Source organism: Anabas testudineus, chromosome 4, assembly GCF_900324465.2.
Source record: "Anabas testudineus chromosome 4, fAnaTes1.2, whole genome shotgun sequence".
Classification (NCBI taxonomy): Eukaryota; Metazoa; Chordata; class Actinopteri; order Anabantiformes; family Anabantidae; genus Anabas; species Anabas testudineus.
In genome coordinates this window covers 12,531,361-12,546,948 of record NC_046613.1, presented here as the reverse complement: position 1 = coordinate 12,546,948, position 15,588 = coordinate 12,531,361, and the positions used below count along the sequence as shown (strand labels likewise).

Below are 15,588 nucleotides of genomic sequence, written 5' to 3'. Positions count from 1 at the left end.
GGGACTTCGTGTTGCTACATCACCAGCTTTTTGTCGCTGTTCGGCAGCTGCAAGCTGGAAAGTCCCTGACAACCAGGAGCTTTCAACCAGGAAAACTGCGATTAGCGTTGTTATTATTAAATTAAATGAGTCATCTCACCATATTTTTCGCGTCGCTTCCTTCGCGGATATAAAATTCTGTAAGGTTGTCCCAGTCGTGATTTCTTAGCCAACTGACACTACATGCTCCCTTGCGAGTGCTAGCTTGTGTTAGCATGCTAGCTCTTTGTGTGGCTAGCTGCGAGATGTTTTGTTGTTGTTGAACTGAGCAGCCCTCCTGTCGTCTGGCAGAGGAGATCCATCAGTTGTGTGCGCAAAAACGCCTTCGTAGCCACTGACACTACCCCTGTGAAATACGCTCTTAGTTAAGCGAAGCTAAGGGACGGGACTCGGTTGACTGAAGAAGAAGGAGATGGGAAACTGTTTGAAGTCTCCGACCTCGGATGACATTTCTTTGCTACATGAGTCTCAGTCGGACCGGGCCAGCTACGGAGACGGTGCTGACCCAGACCAGGAGCCACCGCCCCCTTACCAGGTAACTTTTGTCCAACTGTTTGGACTACAGTGGGACCAACCAGTCATTGTGTTTTTGGTTTAGGTGGTCGCTTGATGTAGGATAGATCCGATCCAGTACCAGTCATCTTTGGTAATGACAACAACCAATAAATTGGTGATTAACAAACAGCATGTGGGGCTGCATCAGCTGTTTATCACCATAACCCAGCAATGCACCTCACTGACTCTGTCCCTTCATGGCTTTGACACTAATCCGCTTTATTATAAGCGAAGGTCACATCTCTATTATTCCCTGAAGTCATATTATGATTCATTCTTTACTGACATGACAGCCAGACAGTAAGATTACTTGGTCTAGTCTTCATTCAGACACTGAACTATGTAGCTAATGCACCAAATGTTGTTCACTTTAACAGTATACAATCTAATTTAACTGGACTAGAAGCTGTCTTTTTGTTATTTGGACAATAGTGACTGAATATCTTTCTCAGATGCTTCCTCCAGTGACTCTCCCTCCCAACCTTCAGGCCAATGACTTTGTTTGTGTAGTGTCCTTATTTCCTGAATTAGATCATCCACAAACAAGCCACACTGTGTTGTAACTGTAAATATGATGCATGGTGCTACCCTCCTCTTTTGTGTTTTTCTATGTTAAGAGGCAGCTGGTATGTGTTATGTAAGGCCTTGGCAGAGAGTTTGCCTGTTATTAGGTTAAGCCAAGCCTTATCTGTAGATTTAAGATAAGTGTTTTTAAAGCATGGGAAACTGAAGGTGATCTCAGTTCAGAACAGCATGAGAAGTCCTATTGTAGAAAGCTGATTATACTGTAGTTTAGTTTCAGATTAGCATAACCAAGTTGTAAAATATTTATAACGGGATTAAAACATTATGGGGAAATATGCATTGTGCTGTTTTGCAAAGTGTTATCTAAACACAGTTAAATCCCTTTTGGCCAACAACCCAGACCTCAGCTCATTGCTGTGAGGATTCCTGTGGATGTTCGGTATTCATGTTAAACAATTTTCTGGCCTATCACTGGACCCCACATTGGATATCAGGCTGTGCTGTCAGAAATCTGCTCAGCCCCATGACAAGTGACACCATTTTCTACCACTCACCTACGGCTTCTTTAAACTCTATTATGTCATAATGATGTCCAGTTATAGTTGAATAGATGTTTTTTAATAGATCTCAGTCTATCAGAGTTATTGGTGTCAGTGTGGTGTGTTTATCTTTGTATTATTATCATTATTTTTCTTCAAAAGACCATAATAATCAATTAATATGTTCTACAAACACAGAAAAAACACCTCAAATATTCAGTATAATAAAGGCATATTCTTGCATTTGATGACATTTTGCTTCACAGTATGTTTGTGTATACTCATACCATGGAGAGTATTTTTGGTCTTTAGAAAGTTTATGTGTTGGCTCAGCTTAGTTTTGTTTTATACAAAATCCCTTTCACCTGCTTAAAATCATATTGGCATGATCTTAGAACACTTGAATGAAATATTCCTTTCATGTAATTGGTTTTCATTGGTTGTATTGTTCTACCATGACATAGTGAAATAAAAGTATTTTAAGTAGCCTTCTGGAGTTTTCAAATATCAACCATGAATTATCTTTTATCAAAGCTAAAGTTTCTAAATAAAACTTGCTGATACTTGATACTTGCTTAAGTCTGAGTATAACATCATAGAGACAGTTTCAAATGGGATCAATTAAGTATTCATTATTATTATTATTATTACTTATTATTATGTTTGTCATTTGTTATGAATGGAATGTCTCACAGAAGTGAGGGTTAGTTAAAGATTATATCTAAACCTGGAAATGAGGCTTTGACATGCATCTATTTTCATGTTGCTACAATTATCATGTCTAGCGTACAACAGTGTGTAATTAGGCCAAAGCAGCCAGATCTGCTGAGTAAAGGTAAAATAAATGACACAAACATTGCTTAGTGTCTTTAAAGCTCTTGACTAAGCTTTTAGTTGTGTTGAGAAATGCGTGTGCGGCTTGTTTATACTGACAGAGTTTCATTAGAGGGTTAACCAACTTGTTAAAACCTTGTTATAAAGGACTCTTTCAGACCTGCCAGCTCTTTTCTCCCTGGTGACTACGGTAATCAGCACCTTCACCATCTCAACCCAGTCTGAGAACACAGCACACATTTTGTGTGCAGCTTAACACACTCTGGAAGTGTTGTGTATAAAAAAAGGGACTCAAAGCTCAGTTGTACTCAGTTTGGAATTGAATTTGCTATAGAAAACTGTCAAGTATGGCTTGGCATTTAAATGCCAGTAAACTCACTGTGACAGAAGGTTTGTCCTCCATAGGGGGAGATATTTGATTGTCATGATAGGAAATAAGGCGCTAGAAATCCCAACCACTGAATCCAAAAGAAACACAGTATGACATAAGACACATAAGAAATAATGACCTAGAACAAACTCTGATGTTTTTTATATTCAAAACCTTACAACAATAAACAGTGAAGTTGACTGGCTGGATGTATTATTACGCTTGTCTAGGATAATCTTTTTCAAGTTGCATGGAACTGACTCAGACTCAACATTCATTCCTGGAAACAGGTAAACTGGCAACATACACCGCAGAAGGTTCATAGGAAAAACTAATCGCACTGTTAACAATTTGTGGGAGAGTGCACTGAGGAAGTTTCAGCAGGTTGTGGATTATCTGTGAAAACACGACAACAAAAAAACATGTCACAGTTCCAATCCTAAAAATTTAAGCCTAACCTAGAGTGTAGTAAAGGGAAGTGACAGAAGTGAAACTGCTGTGTAGTAACAGAAATGTAGCCTTAACGTTGAAGGTAATATTCATATATATTAATTCATGTAAAACTGCTCAAAGTTGTATCTAATCATGACATGTGTCCTAAATATCAAGCAGACACATATAATACACATGAAACACTTTAACTGCATGCCAGTCTGAGCCCCAGATCAGACTGTGGATTCCTGGGAATCCATAGTTAGTGGTGAATCAGAGCAGGGTGATTTCCAGCATCTGGAGCCGGGTGTGTCCACATCACCAGCCAAGGCTGGATTTGGTGTTTTTGAATAATTTCCTGGCAGAAAATGATGCAATGCACACACTAGCATCTTTGGGGCCTAAGGGTCCAACTTTAGTCATAGGTCAGACAGAGAGAGAGATTCCTATTACACCAGACACTATTGCTACAAAATCAGACTTTTGAAATAGACTGCAAGCATGTTGATCTTTGATAAACATCTTTGGGATTTAGTGAAAGGCTTGTTATTTTACCAATGTAGCATAACTTTTTGCCTAAATTTCACAACATTTGTGAAAGCCACAAAGATTTACACAAGATTTCTGTCACTATAACTATCTTTATTGCTAAAAATGGCTACTCATTCTGCATAGGTAGTGGCATAAATATCATACTCAGCTTGCAATAAATAGCTTTAAAAAGAGCAGATGTATTAAACATGTCCTTAATATGATGTTTACCCCGTGCTAAAATGTTCACCTGACTGATTGTAGTGCTGTCTGTTATTTGCCAACAGTTTTTTAAATTAGCCACTATCTGCAACTCCCAGGAAGAGATAATATACGTAGCTCGTGTTGTCAAGCAGTACCTGTGTTGTATGTGTTGCATGTGTTGCAGTAAGACTTTAAAACCCCCAAGTCATATTTTAATTTGTATGGTGCAGGTAAATCCCTGTGTGTGTGTGTGTGTGTGTGTGTGTGTGTGTGTGTGTGTGTGTGTGTGTGTGTGTGTGTGTGTGTGTGTGTGTGTGTGTGCGTCCATTTGGCCCCCTGTCATGGCTTGTGATGTCCCTGTGTCCCCCTCAGAGATGGGGGCAGTGACAGGAGTTTTTATTGATTGCATCCAGTTTGGCACAAAAGCTTTTATGCTGCTGTCAGCATCATAAATGCTGTGCAGTCGGCGGCCAAATCCAATTGGATGAAACAATCTCACACACAAGATTCAAAGGGTTTGGATGCTGCTAAACTTTGTATTTTGTAATACACTAACATTTTCACTCTTTTTTTCTGTGTCTGTATTAACACTTTAGTGTGACCATAAAGGTAAAAGTGAAGTGCTGCTTTGGTCAGTAAGACCACGTCTTCTTTCAGAGGGACACACAGCACAGGACCACAGAGTATCAATCGACCACATTGCTGATGAGAGGGTTTCACAGTCAGTAGTTTGCTTTCAGCTCAACTAGCTTGATCATAATAAAAGAGGAAAATAAGTGTCTTTAGAGGTGCTTTCTGAATAGCTTTAAACCTGAATTAGAGACAACCTGAAGCACTGGAGGTGGAAAGACAAGAAGAAATGACAAGGTGAATGATGTTCCTCTGGGTTTTGTATTTAATGGCAGATTAAAACAAAAATGCAATTGCTAAGTACTTTCATCCAAGTGTGACCCATAGTACTTAAACTGGAGACAGGAAAGGAGGGTGACATACTACATCATGAGCCCTTTGAGACAGATTAAGTACTGTCTTGTCCTAATATGGTAACAAAAACATTGGGGGTTGCTGTTCTTAAGTACTTACCACAAGGGCTGTGACTCAAATAACCATCCCTACATTCTTCTGACCTCTTCATGAATCCTCCTCACAGTTTAATTATCAGCTGTTAGTTGTCAGCCCTGGCTCATATGATCAGAGGGGTCAACATTGTTTTATATTACAGTGCCAAAATTAAGTGAAAGGCTATTATGTGCCTATATGATGTGGTAGAGTCACACCTCCACTGTTAGCTGTTTTTATTGGCTGATGCTGCTTGAGATGAGTACCTACTGACTGCGGGTGAAATTGAACATTAATTAAAATATACTACTTATTTAAGTTTGTTTGTTTCCCCACTAAGATTGAAATCCTTAGATTGTATGTACCTACAGTGAAGGCTTTTTTGATCCATGTCATGTGGGTCATGCTTATTCCACACAGGCAAGTGGATGGATTTAAACCAAGGTCCTACAAGCCTTCAGGCAACACTGCTAATCACTATACCACCATGCCGTCCCAATGGGAACTACTCGACTTCAGATTCTAAGCTCATATAGATGCCTCAACTGTTGATGAAGTAATGCAATACTCACATACCATTATTTTTACACTTTCAACCTGTGCTGTTCTCATGCTGATGCCGATGCCCAGCCTTCTTCACCTCCCGTTGTTGTCCTTGTTGCCTCTTTTATGTGCAGGTGTCTGCAGATCTTGTTCAAAGATTTTGTTACTCTGCAGTCCCTGGACAGCGATATAAGATTTCAGAGCTTGCAAATTCTTTAGGTTTCTGGTTTGTTTCCCCTTAAGTGCCTAATGACATTGTTTTGTTTGCTCAATGAATATACAATGAATGTATCCACATGCACAGACATTTCCTGCACTGGATATGAGGTTTGACATGACATTAAGGCACATTGTTTTTCTATTTCCAGTGTCGCGTCACTATGCTGTCCTTACAGTATGCGTTCAAAACAAGGATTCTGCCCAGTCATTGCGATTCCTGTTTGCATCCCCTTTTACACATACACATTATCCCTTAAATGCTCTGGTATGTTGGCGTCGTGTCGGCACAGCCAGGATCTGTGGTTGAAACCCTTTTCCTATCCTACCAGTCTGCCAGCTCAGGACCAGTTTTGTCTTACATTACGGAACTTATGATTTTACAGATTACAGTTTTACATAGTCACCAAGTGAACATATCTCTGAAAAGCATGTTGTCATTTTCCTATTCGTTTCCTTTGCTCGATGAGTAGGAAAAGCTGCCAAATGTGTCTGGAGCAGTCATTTAAGTTTGTAATAGTACTGAAACCAGTCATTTTCCATGTGGCTTGTATAGAGCTAACAACACACATACACGTAAGTGTAAGTGATCTGTTTCCGGGGAGAATGGAGACTGATGGGTGTTGCTCCGCCTGTCTGTGTTTGCACATACAGCTAAAACTATTGCTTGTTATTGAACTTGTGGGATGAGAGTGCCTCTGTCTTTCATTTTACCAGCTCTCTTTCCACTGAATTTGTGATGGATGATGGAATAGGTCGGGTAATTGCCTTCCCACTTGGTTTATGCTTCTTTCACTTTCTGTCTCTGCATTTGCTCTCAGTCCTTGTTGTCTATAATCTTCACCTCCCTTCCTGTTCACCGTTAGGAGCCTGGGGCTGGCAGGTTGACAATTTCTGCTGCTGTGTGTGGCTCAGCAGCCTACAGCATGCTCAACAAAGGAAACTCAGCTAGCCAGTGCCCTGTGCCCTGCCCTTAGTCTCTCTTTCACCTTCATTTTCTCCCTTTGTCTCACTCTTCACCTCTCCGACTGTTTTCCTTCTGGTCAACCTGAGGTCATATAATGAGCAATTCTACCAGCCCAGCACCATGTATGAAAGCTGTGACCGACATATGACAACAATTATACTGCTGACCGCTGCACAGTGGATCATCCTAACATACACACACAGCTGCTGCCCCCCCTCTGAGGCCCTGTCTGTAGCTTTTATTCATGCTGCCTGACTGCCATCTTTTTTTGACACGGGTAAAAGGAATGACTGTCAGGGGAGCAGCAGACCGCCTCAGCTGCTGGAGTTATGATGACTCATGGTTTAAAATGCTACAGTGGTGACAGGCTGACCGAGTGGTCATTGTTCTGCATTTTTCCTCTAAGAGCTTCTTAAAGGACTGTGTTTAAAAATATGTTTGTGCCCATTATATTTAGTAAAGCTTATATAATAATTTCTATTATCTATGATAATCTCACCAATGATGGCACGCTAATTAAAAAACCATTCTGTGAATGAGAGACAGTCTGCTTGACTATGTTAGTGTCAAGTGGTTTAACATCATAATTTAACTTTCACCATTAATAGGGAAGATAATCATTCACAATCACAAAACAAGGTAAAACAGTCTCTGAATAGTGACATCAAATGTTCTGTCAACGCAGTCAACATTTTGGTGTTTCAACAGACTCTATGCCGTGCTTGATGTTAAGCTGACATAAACTTTATTTTCCAAAAGATACTTATAATATGTAAAATCCTAGATCAGAAAAAAAGTTGACTTAATGTATTAATGATAAGGATAAAATCTAAACTGGGAACTCATTTGAGGTCAGTTGCTGTTTTTTCTAGAGAACAAGTCTCACACTGTTTGCATCAGAACTACAGATATAGTTTACTGTCATTGTTCAGTGGAGTGATGCATCCCACTTCATAAACAATCTTTGTTTGCCGCCATGTTGTGTTGAATCCTGTTTCTCCACCAACGATTAAATTCTTGGAATTCACATTAGTGTCAACTGATTGGACCTGCTGTCCTATATTTTATCCAGCAACTATGATGATTAGTTAATAGAAAGCTGCTAATGTTAGCTCAATTATTTCTTTCTCCACCTTTGCTACTAACACAAGTAGAACTAAGAATGTCTAAAGTTAAAGGAGGGGGAAATCTTTTGTACAAGAAAGTTCAGTTTCAATCTAAGTTTCTTACTTACTGTGTCATGCATGTCATGGCCATTCAACAGAATCATATTTGTTTTTAAAATAAATACAAGGTGAAAATGAAATACCATATTTTTAATTTAGTTTTTAAATTTTAACATATTATGTTGATCCCCCGTGATGAAATTGTGGACATATATATTGGGTTTTGGTGTATTGTCTGCGAACACACATCGAAATGTGGCCAGGAGAAGCAGTTAATTATTTGAGGTATTCAAGTCAAGCTGAGCATGAATATGCAGCCCTTCCTTCTCACATGCATACTGTCGTCGCTTTTCTTTGAATTAACATGCAACCACCGCATACTACCATTCAGCCAAAAAGAAAGAGGAAATGAAGATTGGTTTGACTTTCATGCCTGACACTCTGAAGTGCAGTATTGACTTAACCTGCTGTTTTGTGCAGCAGATCTAGGGTAACTAGTAAACAGAATAGGTAACTCTACAAGTTTCTTAGAAGTTTCACATTGGTTTGTTTGTTGCTGTCAGTTTGATATACAGGTTTATTCAAGTGTCTAGTACTGTCAATAGGACGTCTGTGGAGTGTAGTTATACAGGTGGTTAATGCATTGCATAATGGCATACGATTGGACAACCTGACTGTTGGATCCTTTATTTGCTTGGCATGAGGATGTGGTACACAGGCCGAGAAGGAGAAGAGACTCAGTGAACTGAAGAGTGGACCCACGTGTGAGAGACGAAACTAATGCACATACCACAAAAGACTATATGAATTATGAGGAAAGATGGAGGAAGGGAAGGAAGTGGATTAGACTGAGGCAAAGTCAAAGACCACAAAGTGAGAGAAATGACTGAATAGAACGTTTTTAGCATGAATGACAGGAAGGCTCAAAGGTATTACGAAAGACATACAAAACGTATGCAAACCCATGCTAAAGTGTTGCAGTATGTTGAGATTTGTGTGGTCTGTTCTGCTCTCACCGAAACAACCACTGTGTCCTGCACTGATGACATATTTTTCTGTAAAATCCTTGTCGGGGAGGCATCAGGATGCTTTAGGTGTTTACCAGAAGAAGGGGAAATGGAATTCCCCGTAAGCATTCCTGAAATATTGCGTTAATAGGTCAGACATGAGGACACAGTGACCATGACCTTTGACCATCAATATCTGATCAGTTCGTCTTCTACTCCACATTGATGTTTGTGCCAATTTTGAAGACGTTACCTCAAAGTTGTCCTGAGAGATCACGTTTACAGTGCGTTGATCTTTTGGAAATCCAAAGCAAAACACATGTAGAATAATCTGTCATGCCTCTGTGAATTCTTGAAAAGCTTTATGTTTTCACAGGTCATGTATAGCTAACACTTGAAATTAAAGCACCAATGCTATGTCAATGTTTATTCCTTGTTCACCAAAAAAAAATTTAAAGACTGAATTTTCTAGAGCTGAAAGTAGCTTTTTGAAATGTCTTGAAATGTTGTTTGTTAAACTATCCATTAGCAAATATGTCTAATTTGGTTTACTCATAGCAATCTGATACTGAAACCCCATTACTCACTTTTATTTGATGTTACTTTCATTCCCTACACACATTTCTGCCCTAATATTTAAAAAAACTACTGACACACATAATGAAAGACACCGGACTTGTCCCTTTGCACATTCAGTTTTTGTTGGTTTTACACAAAGACAGATCCCAGCTTTGGCCACTTTGAAGTTTAGTGTGGGCCAAGTGCATGTGAGGTTTCCTCGCTTTGAAGTGTGGAGTTTTAGGCTGGTAATCATAAGAAATTATTCTTTGAGGAAGTTCCCACAAAATTACCATGATGTTTGGTATGAGTTATCTGTAGTGAATTTCTAACTATTAAAGTGTTGTGTTGACTTTCAGGAGAAACATTCAGAGAGAGCTTGTGTTGTGGTTATCACATAAAGGTCAAGTAAAATTGATTTTTTAATCATATTTAAACCATCAGGTCTATGTGGCACCAACAAAAATACACAGTTTTTATCCACATTTTTATTTTTACCCAACAGTGACCATGCCACCATCTTTCTGCTGCACTAGCTAATGTACAAGGCATGGGGAAACACTGCCACCTACTGCCTGAGATCATAATCTCTCAACAAAGCCAGACATTTTGTTAACGCTGGTGTCAGTTACTTACAGTAGTTACACCAAACATTCAGTGCAGCAGTCCCCCTTTTTAAAAGGGATAATTACATATTAAAACCAAGAATGTGTGCTGGACTGTGAAACCCAATAAGACGAGTACACTATGAAGAGATGGGCAGCCAGTCAAAATAACCCCAAGAGCACAACACTCATGAGTGAGGTAAAGACACAACCCCAACTTTGCCAAGTGACATCATTGGAACTGGCTAATATCGCAGGGTGTCTATGGCGTGACACCAAGAAGGAAGATGCTGCTTACTAAACAGAACATTGCTACACGCCTGAAGTTTGCCAAAGAGCACATTGACACTCAGCTGTATTGGCAAAATGTTTTGTGGACTGATGAAACTATATTGAACTATTTGGGGAAAAAAGCTATTTGGCGTAAAAAAGGAACAGCATATCATCATGAAAACATTATCCCATCTGTAAAGTGTGATGGAGGAAACATCATGACTTGGGCCTGGCCAGTTTGCAGTGATTCAGGGGAAGATGAATTCCCTAGTGTGTCAAAAATCCTTCAGATTAATGTGAGAATGTCTGTATGACAGCTGGTTAATGCAACAGGACAAAGACCCAAAACACCAAAGTCCACAAACAGAATGGCTTCAGAAAAACTAAATCCACCTTTTGGAGTAGCCAAGTCAGAGCTCAGACCTCAAACCAATAGAGATGCTGTGGAACAACTTGAAGAGAGCAACACACATGAGACGTCCAAAGAATGTGACAGAACTCAAGCAGTTCTGCAGAAAAGAATGGGCCAAAATTCCTGATCCACAGCTACAGGAAGCGCCTGGTTGAGGTTATTGCTCCCATATTGCTTCACATAATTTTTCCACTGGCACTATGAGGTTTTTATGATTGTTCTGAATAAATACATGAAAGATCAGAATTTTTTTTGTGTTATTATTTTAGCCTCATTATGTTTATTAATATTCTTGACTTAGATGATGATCAGATAATGTTTTATAATAAATGAATGCAGAAAACCATGAAATTCCAAAAGGTTCACATACTTTTTTTTGCCACTGTATATGGGTATTGTCTTTGAGCTCAAGTCATGTGCTACACATGGCATAACTTCTTTCAAACGTGATTATAATAAGGACAACTTCTGCTTTTGTTGATGTGACATCTCACACTGTTATAATGTGGAGAGGTTTGATAAGCAGCTTCTGTGAAGTCAGAGTCGTATTGTTATTATTCACAAGTGTGCACTTGTCTGTAACTTGGGTTTGAGAGGTTCCATTTGGTCTGGAGAAATAAAAAGGTGTTTAAAGTTTTAAGTGATTTATTTTTTTTAATCCTCTCACCTGTGACCTGTTTTCACATGTTCACTAATTACACGTTACATAATTATTATGTATAGATTTGCAAGACAAGTGTCTACTATGACTTTTTTTGACTTCTCCTTTTTCTACTTCTGCAGGAGCAGATCCATGTGCCTGTCTACCACCCAACACCCAGTCAAGCCCGACTGGCCACTCAGCTGACAGAGGAGGAGCAGGTCCGCATTGCACAGCGTATCGGTCTCATCCAGCACCTCCCGAAGGGCGTGTACGATCCTGGGCGGGATGGCTCTGAAAAGAAGATCAGAGAGTGAGTAGAAAGCCTGTGTTGTCACAGTCAACGGTGGGAGTAGTCATTTTTAGAGGAACAGGGTAATATGTTAAGAATCGTTAACGGCTCACTTCTTTGATCTGTGTTTAAGGAGGGTGTTTACATTAAATAGAATCATCTAAAAAATATGGACAAATTCAAACTAAATCAGTGATATAGCTTCTTCAAATTGTACATGTACACTTACACAATATTTGCTGCAAATTATACTATTTAAAAAAGTGTCATTTGTTGTGATTACTGTGCATGTACTGACATAAAACTATAAATAGTTTTGTTTTTTACAATTGTATGATTTATGTTTGGAGAAGTTCTCATTGTCAACCTTTAAATTTGAATCCAAATCCTACTGAAAGTTGATTAAGCCTATGCATTGTCAAGTGAAAGCTACAAAACTGTTTCTACTTCTCATTTCTCTTGTTTTTTTTCTCTGCATTTTTGTGCTGTCTACATTTATATGATGTGAAACAGTGCGTGTCTATGTTCCTCTCTGCAGGTGCGTCATTTGTATGATGGACTTTGTCTATGGAGACCCCATTCGGTTCCTGCCCTGCATGCACATCTACCACATGGACTGCATAGATGACTGGCTGATGAGATCCTTCACCTGCCCCTCCTGCATGGAGCCAGTGGATGCTGCGCTGCTGTCCTCCTATGAGACCAACTGACAAACAAACACATATGCACAGACACCTGTGGATCAGACTGGACGCACACACACATACAATATGCACACAGTGGACAATCCACACAACTTTCTTCTTACTAACCTGTATCCTGGATTAGTAAGGTGGTGAAATCAAAGCAGTTATGATGTAAAAGATTCATGTTGGTCTCTAATGTCTGTGTGTGTGTGTGTGTGTGTGTGCGCGCGTGTGTGTGTCTCTTCATGCACAAGTTCCTCAGTTGGCCTGCTGGACAGGATTGCATCTGGGAAAGTAATGGGGGGTTTGAACACTGTTAGTGTTATGGACAAGCAGGAAGGATCTAGTTTGAAAAAAGGAGAAAAAGGCCGGAGATGACAATGGTGGGGAGTTTTAGAATACAAGTGCAAAGGGAAGTCAAGGAGAGTAGATGATAAGAAACCTTTCCAAGAACCACATTTATAAACACAGATACACACACTTCCTTAATTACACCCTAACATCGAAAAGAAACAATGATCTAGTTAAATAACTCACTAATAGACATTTTAAAATCAACTTATTACCAACATGCAGCTAGCTTGGTTTCATGATTTCATCAGCTGAACACACACTAAACTAGTTCAACAGATAAAGTCAAACTAACAGGGGTGTCGTGGCCCTTTTAATACCACTGGAGATCAAGAAATCAACAGGTGTATTCTGCAGACCGTGGATCTCTCTCGTAAACAAAATAAGATTGGTCGGTGCTGTGATTGATTGTCTGTGGCTTTGTGAAATCTGTTGTGTTTGTTTTGTCAAATGCCATAAGGGCTCAGTTATACCAGTGTTTACTAACAACACAGACATGACAGCAGAAAACACAGTATGTGCTTTAGTCATGGTGGAATGGGTAGCTGGTAAAGTGCTGCTGTCAAGTGTTTGGATCCTCACCGTCTTCTCAGTCACAGTGACGTCTCAGATCATTGGCGCAGAGCAGAGCACAAGCAGACCAGTCAACAAACCACTGATACAAGTGAGAGACGTTTGCACTTCTTAATCACTTTGATGACAAATGTCGACCATATGCATTTAATAATTATTGGAAGTATGTGATTTGCTTTGCTAATATCATACGCTGGTTTGAGTTCTTTCGTTCTGCTCAATTCAGCATCATGTGCTGTGAAAAAATACATTGAAGCTAAAGCAAACATTCAAAGAGGAAACTGTGACACCACAGGACAGTGAACCATGACGCAAGTATAGAAGAAAAAGTTCTCACCTTGGAACGGCTATATTTTTATCCACTGTCGCTGTCTTCGTTCTCTTCACATCGGGTTCAGGCCCCAAATTAAATTAAACTCCAATTTTAAACACATTTAAAAATGTGTCTCGCCCATGTCGCCCTGTTTACTACGAAAGCACAAAGAAATACAAGTGATGACTTTTCTTTTCCTTCTCCCTGATAACTTGGGCACGCAGGCGAGTCGGTGACACTTTGAGTTATGCAGAAAATAGTCATGTGAGCTCCCCCTGCACAGCGGGCATGATACAGATCCAACACAGTTTGAAAACATGCCTTTAGTGATCTGTATATGTGTGTGCACCTCCGTGTGTTTGTAGAAGGCTTTATAGCCTCTGTCTGTGTGTTTGTTTGAGGAAGATTGGGGGGAGGAAGTGACAGCGCCTTAGTTTTGCACAGTACTATAATCTCCCTAACTCTTTAAGTTGTACATAATTACTATATTATTATTAATAATTATTCCATCATTAGGGTGGAGCGTCAAGGCCTTAGTGAAACATGAGGGAGGGTTGGAATTAGCTGCTAAAAGGTGAGAAGAAAGTGGGTGGGGGTACAGTAAGGACTGGGAATACTGCTGCCAAGTTAGCAGCACTGAGCGTGTTATATCATGAGGAAAAAAAAAGGTATGTCAAGTAAATAAATTGTCAATGTGTCCTTGTTTAAGGATTGGATTCCTGTCACACAGTCTGACGCTGGTCCTGGAGAGTCCTGCACAGTTACAGAGCTTGTATCCACTGCTTTTTGCTGCACTCTCCAGTGTCCGTGTCACAGCAGATGACAGTTTGGGATACAAATGCCTTTTTGCAGAGAAGTCGAAGTTTTGGTCTCAGTCCGGACGTAATCGAGGCTGCGTAGGACGAGCACTATGTGGCATTGTAGGGACTCAACGGTGCCATTGTGTGTGTGTGTGTGTGTGTGTGTGTTTGTATCTATCTAGTTCCTTAAAAATAATCAAAGATTGTGTATCACACACACAAAGGAAGGGTTTACATACAGTACATATCCTGATTCCAGCGAAGACTAGCTCTCTATCAAAGCTACATGTTCATCGGTGTGACACTTTGTTGGACGTTGACTCGTGAGATATTATTGAGCAGTTTTACCCAAATAGATTTCCTGTAATGTGCTAACAGTTCTTAGTGCTCACACCCCCGGAAGATGACACACTTAGTGAGCAGTTCACTAACAATAAAATCTTTGTTGAACACGGGCCACACAAGTTTGGCTATGACTTCAAAAGTCAGGACACTTATTTATTCAAAGTATCTAAACTCACAGGAATGCTACGTATGTGCTGTTTTTAAGGTGGGTTTGTTTTGCTTTAAGTACAGGACTGAACATTAAGGTTTACTTCTATGTGAATGGAGTATGTGTGATGTGTGTTTGTGTACGGATGCCTGTTAGGACTTTCCCTGTTTGTAAGCATAAATATGCATATGTTATGTACTACAGGCAAAAAATAAAGCGACATTGCATCAGAACATAACTGGCAGCAGGTGTGGCTTATTTCCTGTGTGGACACCAGAAGGAGAAGAATGTAGTCTTCTTTTTTCTTTTTTTTTGTTTTTCATTTCTCTGGAAAAAAAAAAAGCAGTGTCTTAACATACTGACTAATAAGTGATCTCAGTTTGTTTCAGTATCAGTTTCATGTGTGGAGTAAGATATTGGTGACACTGCTAATATTATTAGCCATCATAATTTTACTGTGTTTGGTTCATTTTAGCATGAACACAAAAGCTTTAAGGCTTTCCCAGCTGCTACCAGCCTAGTACCCTCTTAACAATTATCAAAGACAAAATACCTGCCTCACTTTTGCACCAAATCTGAATTTTAGGCTATACGAGAAAAGACAA

At 39.7% G+C, this 15,588-nt stretch overlaps 1 protein-coding gene across 1 annotated transcript; it reads left to right on the top strand.

Moving 5' to 3' along the window:
- Positions 1–30: 30 nt before the first annotated feature.
- rnf11b (ring finger protein 11b) lies at positions 31–15,221 on the top strand. Its single transcript, XM_026345754.1, has 3 exons — positions 31–574; positions 11,619–11,788; positions 12,306–15,221. Exons 1-3 carry the CDS (start codon positions 452–454, stop codon positions 12,475–12,477), a joined length of 465 nt encoding a protein of 154 aa, XP_026201539.1. The 5' UTR covers positions 31–451; the 3' UTR covers positions 12,478–15,221.
- Positions 15,222–15,588: the final 367 nt, after the last annotated feature.